A 13,522-nucleotide genomic window follows, 5' to 3' on the forward strand; every position below is an offset into this window, starting at 1 on the left:
AAATAAAATGTAATAGTGATTTCTCCAATGAGACCTACTTTGCTTAACAGGCGGAAGATGCCCGGAATGAGCAATACTGGAGGTGGGCTCAGAGGTGGGCAGGTCCCTCTGAGCAAGAAAGAGCAGACGTACGGCAGCAACAAAGCCCAGTGGTTTCTGTTAAATAAATGAAGGTTTGGATTAGGAGGCAGGGTTTTGAGACCACAAGTGCTATTACAGATTTTCTATATGAATACTTTTGGGGGATTGTGGATTATTATCAAGTATTCAGTTGCTGAATAGGGTGATTTAGTGTATCAAGTCCTGGTTTTCCCACGTTGTGGGAAGTGGCGCAGAATCTTAAGCAAAGTCGGTCAAGTGTTCCCTTCTAGTCCAGTCCTCATTACAAAAACGCCAAATAAATGGGCATGATTTGCTCAGCAATCAAGAAGCACAGAAGTCAAGCTAACATTGGCTGCATTACATCCTTTCTCTGCACTTTCAGAGCTACTGGTGTGAAAAGGGTTTTATTATACAGATGTTTCCACTATGGCTTGATAAGAGGAAAAATGTACCATTTATTTATAATGCTGTCAAGTTCAGATTTCCTAATTTTGGTAGCCTGCTTGTAAAGGGGTAGCTCACTGAAATCAGAGATTCAGCTAACAGAGCCAGGAAGGCTTAGCTTCCATTTTAAAACCTCACAGCATTCAAAGGAAAAAAGGACTAAGAAATAATGGGGACTTTTCTGGGTATTTTGTATAGTACAACTGCAGGTAGTAGGTCTTTTAGACATCTCTATATGGAAGCAATCTGCTCAGACTGTTCTAGAATAAAATCACACAGTATATTTTCACATTATGGAAAATGAAAATTCCAAAAATTAAACCCAAAGGTACACCACATGAGTGAGTTAAACGGCCGTGCAGACTAATCCTTTAATGAGAGCTTCAAAACAGTAAGAATTTATCTTGGATGACATTTTAAGGTGATAGTCATAGAGAAAACATCTGAAGATCTTTAACTCATAGAAATACCTTTTTATATAGCAATCATCTCTTTATTTTATCAATCAATCTGCAGGAATGCATCTGTAAAAGCAAACTGATAACTGTATGTGGTAGCGTCTTCAGTGTAGAGGAGGACTATTTACCCTCCAGCTCCTGATTTCTTATGGCTGCTCTTGCTTTTTGTGGCTTCTGCTACTTCTACCTTGCTACTTCTGCATCTGTATTTTTTGTTCGCTCGTCTTACGTTGCTCCCTGCAGGATCACCCATAGACTTTTTATAGCCATATGTTGAATCCATTGGGAGGAAGCACTGTGAAAATATTACGCTGAGCATTTTACCACCTTTGCTAGCTTGGACTGTGACCACAGTGACCACAAATCAATTTATTGGACTTAGGGCTTTTCATTTTGCTGAATCATTGACCTTTCTTAACACAGAAGTGATAACTGTGCATCTTTCTGTAGACTCTTTCCATGCAGTACATTGCATTAATTTTTCTCCTAATATTATGCATTAACCATATTTATGAGTGTTGTATTATATAACCATGACTCTTCTGAAACAGCACTTGTTAAACTTTTACAGATTGACAGAACAGTTAAAGTGAAGCGAGTAATGTAAATTGTATAATAGTTGTAATTATCTGAATGCAGTGATTGTGGTGTTATGGTTACGTGATGAGAAGTTATACACGGGAGGCAAAGAGCTTTCTGGAGCCTGCTTTAACTCACAGCTTTTTATATATTGTTTTAGTTTCTCAGTCTTTAAAAGAAAACTAGTTGAAACTTGTTCTGATGCAGCTGTATACATCTCACTTAAGAGATTTTCCTTTTCTAACACTGACAGTATTCCTAAAGTCCAAGTCATAATATATAGAAAAATGCATTGATTTCCTTTAATTTATGTACCAGATTCTGCCATTCTGAAGTTTGCACTATGCAAAAATATGAGTGTAATGGAAATTAAAGATAGATAAAAGGCACTACTGTACAGAAAACTTTATCATATTTAAACTGACATACACTAGAGAAAAAAATTCTGACTTTAAGATTGCATTTAGAGGTACTAAAATACCACTTGTATTCTTAAAGTGCTGGTAGCTTTTTTAAGGTAAAGATTAATACATTTCTCTGGTTTTGCTAAAGGATGTAATTTACCAATTATCTATTACATGTCAGTGCATCTGGAGTTACTCGGTGCAGAAACCTGGCTTATGAAAAGCTGCCATGAGTAAATGTTTACATAAGATTGCCCATCATTACCTTTTGATAGTAGCTGCTTCTGTTCGCTTCCAAGTGGCTTCCTCAGACAGCAAGTTCACTCTAAGAGTAAAAAAGGGAGAAAGAAAGATATATGAAGATCTTTTATAATGTTTAATTGCAGACTCTGTTGCACATGGCAAGATGAGACTGTAGACATACTTCTGCTGGTATTTTGTTCTAAATTGTAATGCATGGTGTGAATAATTTCAGAAACTATTTTTACTCAAACAAATTGTATGGTGCTTTTTATTTTGGATCTTGAAGAAGAACACAAAGCACTCACCTTAAGAAAATTTATGAATTGGCCTGTAATTCAAGATACCCATTGACTAATATACATATTTATTTGTTTATTGTATTTTATTGTAGGCAGAGAATTCAGCACTGGCTCTGGAAAACGAAAATCAGAGAGAACAGTATGAAAGATGTCTTGATGAGGTAAGGTAGCTAAAAAGAGGTGTTCTTACCTGGTACTGCAATGAAATGAATAGAAACAAATTTCTCCTCTCATACAAGGTTGACATTGTTCTGCAATTTTCTGGTACTACCTCAGTCTATGTAATTCCAAGAACATGTGTCTGTCAGTCATAAATACTCCATGACCTCTGCTGTAAATTGTTGTTGTTTGTCTTCACCAAAAAGTTGGTATCTCCGTGACCAATATTTGGAACTTGACTGCTGTACTGGCTTTGCCACCAAAGATGTTGTTATTCTGGAATTAAATTGTCAGACAGATGTCCTTTTGCAGGGATGCCTTCTCTCAGTAAATTATCCTAAGAGGAGAAAATTATCATTTACCTGTTTGGTTTTGTGTGCTCTTGTTTTTCTGTAGTGTGGAACACAGGTGGCAATGCTTCTGTCAGAACCCCCCCAGCTTTCCTATGTAATAGGAATTGTCTCTCTGCTCCCCCTTGTGTTTACATACCCAGGTCTTTATGCCAGTTTTGTGTTTTGTTTTGTTTTGGTTTGGTTTTGTTTTGGTTTTGTTTGTTTTTGTTGTTGTTGTTTGCTTGTTGTTGTTGTTGTTTTGTTTTGTTTTTTGTTTTTGTTTTTTTTTTTTTTCCTGTCTGTTGGCTGACTTCTACTGCATGCCTCATCTTCTGATCAGACTTCCCATTTACAGCTATCTAATTCACCCATCAGTTATTGCCTGAGCACTCCATCAATGCTTACCATTCCAGAAATGTGTGCCTTAGGACATACAAGATTTTGGGCAGTGTCTCTCCTATTGCTTACAGCTTTCTCTGTATGATGAGATGTTTATTGGTGTTTACTTATTCCTCTCATTTTCCTGAAATAATGCTCTTCAAGACGTGCAAGAGCTTAAAATAATTTTGAGACTTTTAGTAGCTTAAAGTGTTACTTAGTGAAAATCATTTGCTCATTCTACAATGGGAATGCATAGTAGTGAAAGTAATTAGCTTAGATGCAACCAAAAAAAAAAAAACACCATAAAACCTACTCTGGCTTCTTAGCTCTACCTTTGAAAAAAGAGTACACCGAGTGTCTAAACCACACATAGCAGATAACAATTCATGCATTCATACCAGCTTTTTAAATTTTCAATCAGCATTTGCTGAAATTTTACTGTCATGATCAATATAACTGTGGTACAACAAGCTTCCAATTTAGGTTGACTTTCATCAGCACATGCACGCTTTCACCAGTGTAGTATATTTGCAGATGCACTTTCCCACCAGGCTGCGTGCTGTCTCTTCTGTGGCTGTGGGCCAGCTGCAGAGCCTTGGTCTGCGTTGGCCTGAGTGAAATTAGCACATTGGCCTGATGAAATTACCACATAGTTATTTACTTTAGTTTAAATTACAGAGCTTAAAATTATTTTTTAGATTGTCTTGGACAAAATCTGTCTACATTTTGGAGATGTGTAAAGCACCATAACTGTCCCTCCCAGAAAAAACACTGCAGGCACACTACAAGGACAGATGATATGTATTTATTCTGTGTTTGCAGTAACATGATGGATTTCTGATCCAAGGCTGTATTTTTTACATGCTGTTGCAGTTCGAAGAATGAATAATTATATCAAACTATGCTCTGAACTTTATTATTTTCAACATTAGGCTGGTTGTTTACAGTTCTTCGATATTATCACAGCTGTATCCATCTTCTCCCACTGTGTCAACTTTTTCAGGAGAGCGTGCTTCTTGTCACCTGTGGTTTTGTGCTTCCCTACTTTTTTGTTTTGTTTGCTTATCTTTTTGTGTGTGTGCAATGCCCTTTCTTGTCCTTTCCCATTGTTTGGTATCACTTTTTTTCTCCTCCTTCCCCTTTGAGCTCGCATGGTGCTTTGGCAGGGACACTGCAGCCAGTGTTGTTTTACCTGGCACAGACTTGGACCTACTCCTTTCTGAGCACTGAGGTGAAGAAGTTGTTACCGTTGGCTTAGGCAGCGAAATCTTTTTTTAATAATCATAAGTTCTGCAGGATTCCTGAGTTAGCACCCACCTGAGCACATCCCCTTAGGGGGCTCCCCAGGAAATTCTGCTTCATTACAATACCAATATAGAGATCAGATATAAAAGTAATTAGTGAATAACCCAGTCCATGTGAGAACCTTCACTTCCATCTAGAGTCTTCTGAGGATGTATTGCATGTGAAAAAGCCCTTTCCAAAAAAAGGATTCTTACTGGAGATCTCAGGAAAATAAAATGTATTGCATGAATATTTTTGTGGGGAAAAAAAAGAGTCCTTCATGAATTTAAATAAATACTCGCTGATTTTTAAAGTAATTGTTCATATTGGGATGTATATATAAACAACTTTAGAAGAAACATCTGGAAGAAAGTGTTATCATCCCAGTACTTAATACTTAAAAGAGCTCATTTAATTTCACAAATACCACATATACGTATCTTTCCATCTCTGAAGAATTTAATGCTAAAACCAGGATTGTCTTCCTATATCTTCAGTGTTTGAGGTTAGCATGCCTAATCCTGGTTTCCTATCCTAGAATTCAGCTCTCAGTTTATTGGCAAGTGGTAATGTCATGTTTATTCACTTTACAGTGCCAGCTGAGATTTCTGTCAAGCTTCACTATACTTATAAGCAGGAAATTGTGTAACTTAGCTTAGATAATATGTTTGCTGATGTTTTAAGAATTAAACTGTAACATTATTGAATATGTATCCATTTAGCTAATAAAAAATACAAAGTCATTGTAAAAACTCATTCTGAAGTTTGAATAAAATATAACACCTTTCATTTTAGTACAGTTGAAATGTCTGTGTGCGTATGTAAAAATCCATTAAAGGCAGCCCTGTAAAATCTGAGTACTTGTAAAAGATGTAATATATGTTACACTAGGGTCTCCTTTCTCTGATTCATTCTTTTATACCTTTTCTATTAAGACCACTTTATAATATGTATATGTAAACATAATTGTGTAAGGAAAAAGTGGAGTTTGATCCTTTATCTCTTTTATTGCAGTCCACAAAAAGAAATCTCACCAAAAAATCTTGGCGATTAAGCCAAAAGGAAAGGCAGGCAGTGTGAAGGCACGCAGTGTCATATGCTGCGTAACAGCAGACTGAGGAACCAGCCACGTTGGTTCTATGCCTTGTGTTTGCCCTGTTAACTTCATGACTCACAGGTCAAGTCATTTTACATTCTCTTGCCTGCAGGGATTGAGGCACAGTTCTGTCTCATATCAGTGGGAATTTCACGTATTCTCAGGTACCAGTCCCTCTGCCTTCAGTGGTCTCAGTTTGGTAGTTGTGACTATCCGCCTTGTAGTGCTGGCTTACGTTGTTCATATCCATGGTGTCTCTTGATACCTGTAAGTAAAAATACCTTATAGCTTAGAAGTTTATTTCCATCTGGACACTAACCCTGTTGTAGGACTAGAATGACAACCTCATTTGAAATGCAACAGTTTGGACACGATTCCACTTACAGACTGCTAAATTAACTGTAGTTGCTGCAGAACATTTCACTGGAGGCTTCCCACCACTGTTCCCACCAAGCATACAGACCTAAAAATCTTTGAATAGTAATAGCAACACATTTTGCCAACTTGCTAGATACAAGAATGAAATAGCCTAATTTTGTTAAGAAACTAGCTCCATATCTTTCTTACTGAGATCTAGGGGAGCTATGGATCATAGGCAAGTACGTCCATTTAGATACCTAACTTCATACACTCAGAGTTAGAAAATTTGTCCCATATGCACTGGAAAATTATTTTTTTTTTCTAATTTGGCGGATTATGTCATTTACACTCAATATATAAAGGTATAGGTGTAATTTCGTAGGCAATTCTGTTGCAAGAGATTTGTATACACTTCTAAGAACCTTTTAGTTCTTGGTAAAGTAACTCCATGTCAGAAAGTAAAGAAATAATGTATTAGATATGGCTTGTTCAATTTTCAGGTAGAGCAAACAGACGTTGGAAGAATATGCCAGAAGGAACGCTGTTGGATGTAGATTGTGAAAGCCCATAGGGCAAGGCACATGGTTTTTCAAAACTGCAACATATTTACTTCTGTTGCTTATTACTGTTCTAATATTAGTCTGTCTTCTGTTAAATCATGTATAGAGCAATTTTATGTGACCATTGTTCCACAGGCTGCCTTAACTTAGGGACCAGCTCGGAGGAAAAGACTGATACTAGGCAATTTTGCGAGAGTACGAATCAAAGGTGCCTTTTAGATCAAATGGCACTGAATCTTTTGCAGAAATGAATTAGCTTCAACTCTTATATTACACTGAAAATGTAACTTGCAAGTTAGACATCATCAACAGAAAATCTTACCTCGGCCCTTCTTTCCATTCCTCCTTCTTCCCCCCATGCCTGCTGGTAAATATAAATTAGAAAGGGTGTATAATATAAATAACTTCAACAATTCCCCATTGAATATATAGTTCCACTAATCAATGGTGTGTAATGTCATTCAAGTCAATTATACTGTGTGGTGTGAATGCCTTCCAACCACATTTTGATGACAGTAGGTACTTTAATTTTCTGTGGCTCTTTATGGTTTCTGCTTGTCATGATAGATGTACCATTTTGTCAATATTGAATCAAGAAGCAATTAAACTTCATGAAAACATTCAGGACTCCTCAGCTGGTAAAAATCAGCTCTAGTGAATGCAAGTCAATCCATGCTGATGCACAACAGCTGCATATAAACCTGTGAAGTTTTAATCTAGTTTAAAGAAAGGATGACAGAAGTTAAGGAAATGTCCATCATGTCACACTAAAATTGATAGATGTTTGTTTATAAAGACTAGCACAGAAGTAATGACTGGCATTTCATATATTCTTTCTAGTATAACCTGATGAAAATGCTAGTAAATAATGAAACTAGTAGTTTTCATGGTGGTTTTTGATGGAAAATGGAGTATAAAGCCACAGAAGAAGGTAATGTTATGCAAAAACATATATGATCATGTACTTAAACTATATTATCTATTTCTTTCAGGTAGCTAATCAGGTTGTTCAGGCTTTACTTACTCAAAAGGTAAGTTGTATTTCGGTGTAACTTAAAGCTTACAGAAGTTCATTCATTTAAGATATACATATTGTTATATAGGGTACTTTTTTTTAAATAGTTTTCGCACACTTAATTACCAATGCTGCAACATGTCTGGCCCAAATTCAAGGGCTTTCTGAAATACAGGTCAATAAAAGTCCATGAAACTGTACATCTTCAAGGCCCAATCAAATAGGAGCCATGTCCAGTTCTTACTGTTTACCTACGCCGAAACAGTGTCTGAAAATCATCCCCAGATGGTGACTTCTCCATTCCTTATCCATAATTAGCTCTGGCTCTCCCACAGCCTGTTCCTGTGTGAAATAAAATACAAAAAAATAACAGTACAAGTCAGTAGTTGGCACTTCCACTCATGTTCAGGGAAAGGAAAGACTTCCTGGTGTCAGCTTGTGCTTCCCTGGGTAAAAGAGAGGGCACTGAGTCTAGAATGGCAATTTGGCTACTCTGCTTGTGGGCTGGGGACCGGCAATAGAGATTGTGTATTTTGTCTTTTGATGGCCTCATGCTCCATTATTCTGGATAAGCAAGGGAAGCACTGTATAAACAAAATTCTTGTGGGGTTGTGCAAACCTGTCAAAATGAAAACATTCACTGCAGATACTGTAAAGGTCCGCTCTGGATCAAGTCATGTCTGAAGTTTCCATTCACACTCCAAACTTGAATATGAAGTGTGGTAGTTTCAAATAGAACCTAGTTGGACAAGTAAAATTAAAAAAAAGATCTTGGCAAAATGAAACAGTGTTCTGGGAAAAAAAGTAAGACGGAATTCAATAGAGAGAAAAGCAAGGTAATTACATATAAGCAGAAATAATCAGCTGCCCAGAGAGAGCAGGGATTAACTGGTAGGACAAACAATTATACAAAGATGTGGTCTTTAAGTTGAACACAATTCCATGATGTCATTGTCTTAGGGGAAAAAGAACAAAAAATAAACAAACCCAAGATATAAAGATTTATAATAAGCGATAAACACTGCAGTATTCATGAAATGATCCTTTGCGTGATCTAGAACACTTGATGAATGTGCAATTATTAAAATGTTTTGGATCATTTAGCTTTAAAAAGACAAGTCTGAAAGGAACATAAATACAGTCTTTTAGTGCAGATAGTGCAAGGAAGAATATAAACTGTTTTGTCTACACTGAATGACAGGACAAGAAATAATGTTCTTAAAATGCAGCAAGAAACACCAAGATAATCAAAAACCTCCTCCATGCACCCAAAACCTTTGCAGATGCAAATATAACAACATATAGGAATAGTTTTAGGGGAGAGGCTCCAAAGCCTCTGTTAGGTTCGTTGTTTGGGGCAGGCATTCAAGGAAAGCCGAGGCAGGGGTCAGGATGCAGCTCAGGACTGAGGTGGTAGGAGGCTGGGCATAGGTGTAGCTTCAGGGTGACTGCTGCACTGCTTTGGCATGAACGTGATGACCTTCAGCTTCGCCAACTAAATTAACAGAAGGGAGCATGCCCTGGCAGCAGGAGAGACAAACAGCTACAGCCCTAAACATCTGCACATCAGTGAATACTAAGTATGTGCAGAGTAGTGCATTTGTTCATCTGGACAGCAGGAAAAAGGATGGAGACCCTGCTCGGCACCTTGTTGGACCAATTTTTTTGCGAATCAACTTTATGACCTTCTGGACGGGATTAGGAGATGTTCAGGCAGATGTTCTGCCCCCAGTAAGTCTGCTTTTGGCTACCCTGCTGTGGAGGCAGAGATGGGCAGAGGTGATGTGTAGGTGAGTGATGCAAGACTCTGGAGGGTGCCATTGCCAGTTTGGGCCACGTGTTCCTGGAATCAGAAATCCAGAAGTAAGAATATTCCCTAAATCTCTTCCCCCAAGAACTGTGGCCACAAAACAGCTGTTTCCACAGGTTGGGGATTCATGTATCATTATTTCATCCCATGACTTACTGAAGCATGACAAAGCCTTTTGCTCTAGAAGAGGGATATTTCCTTACAGCTCTTGGAAGTATTGTAACTTGGAAGTGATCTTCATGAACCACAACATATGGGCAAGTTTGCACGGCTGCTGTCTGCCTTGTATTACTCTGCCTATACTCCCTATTCTCCATATACACATATACTGTATGGGCTGCATATCGTCAGAGGACTGCAGCCTACAGAGCTATTGCTGTAACACCTTTTAGAAACATCAGCTATTTTTTAAAAATCCCAAACCTGCATTTCAGTACAGCTTAAATGAAGATGGAGGCATTTTCTTGTGTATTAACACAAAAAAAAACGGATCCACATATTGTAATATAAAACCATTTGTGATTAAATATTTACCAGAGGGTTAATCTCAGTGTATTCATCTCTACTTTGGGAATAACGTGGTTGTTTTCCAGTGAATAGAGGAGTTTCCTGAATCCCGTTTCAAAGGTGTCAGACATTTTGATGACTATGTACTTTCTCAGTAATGAATCCTCCCAAGCCCATAGGAACCAGCGAATTCATATGGATACAATAAAAACAGATCTGAATACATTTTAATAAAGTGATTTACTTAGTATTGATGGGAAGTAACAGCTGCTTACCTATTACTGAGTAATAACAGCTAATTTAATATCCATAGAAAGAGAAAAGAGGGTACTTTTCTAAATGCTAATGAATATTTAACTGTTAGAGTTCTCCTGACACCATTCATACAAGTCCTTTTATAAGAAAAGACAGGAACACAATAGCATGCAATAAAGAGGAACCTGGGCTCCTCACACCAGTCCCAAATAGGTGGATATCTGAATCCAAATAGTAACCAGTAAACAGATAAATCTAGGGTAGTGCAGCTAAGCAGTAAGACAGAGCCAGTCATGCCACAGTGAGATAACACACCTCTGGGGCATAGTGAGACATGAAGAAAAGCCGGGAGCTTTCAGAAAATGGAGAGGAGTGATTTTGTACAGTAACGCACACTGCGTAGGCTTTGCTGTGAGTTTGAAATTGTCCCTCAAGGACTAATTTTTGTTTAAATTAAGTACATGCTGTAATGTAACGAATAAAGCACTGTGTACTCACCAGTATGTGGAAGGACTGTGATTCCACCGAGAGATTCTGGTGACACAAATTGAGTGAGCAAAGCCTGAGTGATTTATCAATGTCACTGAAACCTTGAAATGGAATTACAGTCTTAAATGTGCACGTTTCAAGTTGGTTGGTTGTTACAATACATATAGAATTTCTCTAATGTGGGAGGCTTTTTCTTTTTTTTACTGTGGATTGTGGAAAAAAACTATATTAAATTGAGGTTTGTGCTGAATTAGCCAAACAACAAAAATTCACAATTCTATATGGCAAAATTATATGGATTTTCCACCACTAACTAATAGAAAATTTTACCTCTGGGAAATTTAAAAAGTCAAAAAAAAATGATTTGAGACAAACGTGTGTGCTCTGATACTTACTGGAAGCATCTATTCTTTCTCCTTCTATCCAAGGACTCCTCATATCACATGAGATGGTAAAAGTGCTGGGGACTGTATATTTTATTTTATTTTCTTCATGTAAAACCTAGATCAGCAGTTTGAAATTTGAGCTATACCACTTAATTAAATTATCTTCTGATCTACGTATTTGCTTTTTGCATATTACCTTCTTCATTAGTATATTGAGGGAATATTGTTTTTTCAGGGTTTTGTAGGAAAGTCATTTCTCCTTTTTCATCAGTGAAATAAAACGAACTGGATTATTCAAACAGAAGAAGCACATTCAGAGGAAGAGCAGCACATTTCTGGAACCTCTAGAAATGGGCACTGAATCCCATTTTGGAGAAGAGTGGGACTCATACTGCAGAGAAAAAGCAAGAATAGAGAGATGCTCAGTTATTGCTATAGTGAGACCGTAGGAATACCTTACATATTTGGGAGATTGTGATCTTAATAGCTGGTCGTTTTGCGCTCAGGAGGGGAAAGAGTTGTTTCAGACATTTGATAGTTTTATTAATTGGTAATTTTAAGACTTCAACTTTCTAAACTGAGATTTTATTTTACCAGAATACTGCTACCTTAATGTGCTTCATTTCTTCTCTGTACTATAAGTGGCATTGCCATTGGCACAGTTTATAGCATCTGGGTGGGTAATCTACTATCTTATATTTCACTTTTTACAGGAAGTCTAAAGTTTCGAACATAAATCTTATGGTTTTAGGACTGTACGATAAGAAAGTTTTGAGCAGAGTCATTGCTAAGATTTAATTTCTTTCTACAGTGTCAGTTTCTGTGAATCATTTTTCCCTTTCAGTACACTTAGTAGTGTTGAAATGTTAAATAATGTTGTAACAACCAAGGCTTTGTTTTAAATTCTCTGATTATTTGTGGAAGGCAGATAATGATGAATCTTGATGCTTGCACTTTCCTATTAGTAATTGCTTTCTGTGAGACCAGAGATAAAATAGGTCTCACTGTCAGAAATCAAAGCTTTAGATTTTTTATATAACATCAAATTCAAGATTTTGGGGGGGTTATGTTAAAAGGCTCTAACAATTTTACTTACAGCCTGATGGCCACTTAAAACAAATATTAAGCTGAGAACCTATCAAGAGAAAATAACTGCATTCATCCAGTAGCATCATAAAATCTGATGCATACTATATGCATAAAAAGATGTTTACAATTTTCTGAAAGTCTCAAGATGAGCTTACTTTATTGGGTATTCACCTCTTATAACCTCAGTGCTGGCTGCAGTGGAGACAAGAGCTACTGTAGGCAAGAATTTAGGCTACATCTGACTGCAGTTTCCTCCTCTGTGTTGTTTTCTCATGAGGGTAGGTCATTATGTTGATAATGGTATTGACAGGACAGCATATGGGGATCCAGAGGCCTGTTTCTCCACCTTCATATGGTGGGAAGTAAAATCAGTTAGGCAATACCACAGGGCAGCAACTGGCCTAAATTTAAAAGCATAAGGCAAGATGTCGGGGGGGGGGGGTCATTATTTATTTATTTTTTTAATAAAACTAGACATGGCTGCAGCTTATTACTTTTATATGTGATCTTTATTAGCAAACAGCTCTTCTTAATTTAAGAAGCTCCCATACCTCAAAGTAGACAGCTTCAGAAATTATGGGGGAAGGTGGAGTGTCCGATTCAGCTCTTTCCAAAATCAAAATCCTCTTTCTGATAGAATCCTTTACTCCTCCATGTGGCCAGGAAAAGCAGGTCTTGTATTGACATTAGAAATTAGATAGATAGATAGATAGATAGATAGATAGATAGATAGATGGATAGATAATTTGCTGTATAGGGAAGCCACTAATGGCTTGTTCGTGATGAACCCACCATAGCCTTGGCTAAAAGACTTGCATCTTTCAGTTGTGGCAGTTACATCCTGTGCCTTACGATGCAGAGGTTTCACACTCTGCCTCTGCTTCTAATGGTCTTTATGCATTACCGCTGCTCTAATGGCCTATCTAAAGGCTTTTTGGTACCTCATATTGGAAATGGCAGGCAGGATCACGTTCACAAGTGTGTCTGGTGAATTGACATCTAAGGCCTGGCCTCCTCTATGGTGACTAGTTACAGTGGGGAAGATACAGACCATGCACAACATGCAGCCAGCATTGCTGACTTGGTTATTCCAGAAAAAGCAGGGAAGGGATGCGACTTCAGAAGAGTACCTTGAAGGCACAGTGCCTCTTTGAACTTCTTTTTGCTATGGTGTGGCTGAAGCTTTTTCCTTAGCGTATGCTTATTACAATATTCATATCTTAATTGCTGTTTTCTGCTTTGAGCAGGATGCAAAATGAAACACGTTGCT

General features: G+C 37.5%; 1 protein-coding gene across 18 annotated transcripts in view; it reads left to right on the top strand.

The window, feature by feature from the left end:
- Positions 1-13,522, top strand: part of NCKAP5 (NCK associated protein 5) — a 435,525-nt gene that overhangs the window by 334,940 nt on the left and 87,063 nt on the right. For all 18 annotated transcript variants that reach the window (XM_084524282.1, XM_084524281.1, XM_084524266.1 and 15 more), the window contains 2 exons: positions 2,622-2,690; positions 7,694-7,732. In XM_084524282.1, the coding sequence (XP_084380408.1) occupies positions 2,622-2,690; positions 7,694-7,732 (108 nt within the window). The remainder of the gene's footprint in view (positions 1-2,621; positions 2,691-7,693; positions 7,733-13,522) is intronic.

Source organism: Aythya ferina (assembly GCF_964211825.1).
Source record: "Aythya ferina genome assembly, chromosome: 6".
In the NCBI taxonomy this organism is placed as follows: Eukaryota; Metazoa; Chordata; class Aves; order Anseriformes; family Anatidae; genus Aythya; species Aythya ferina.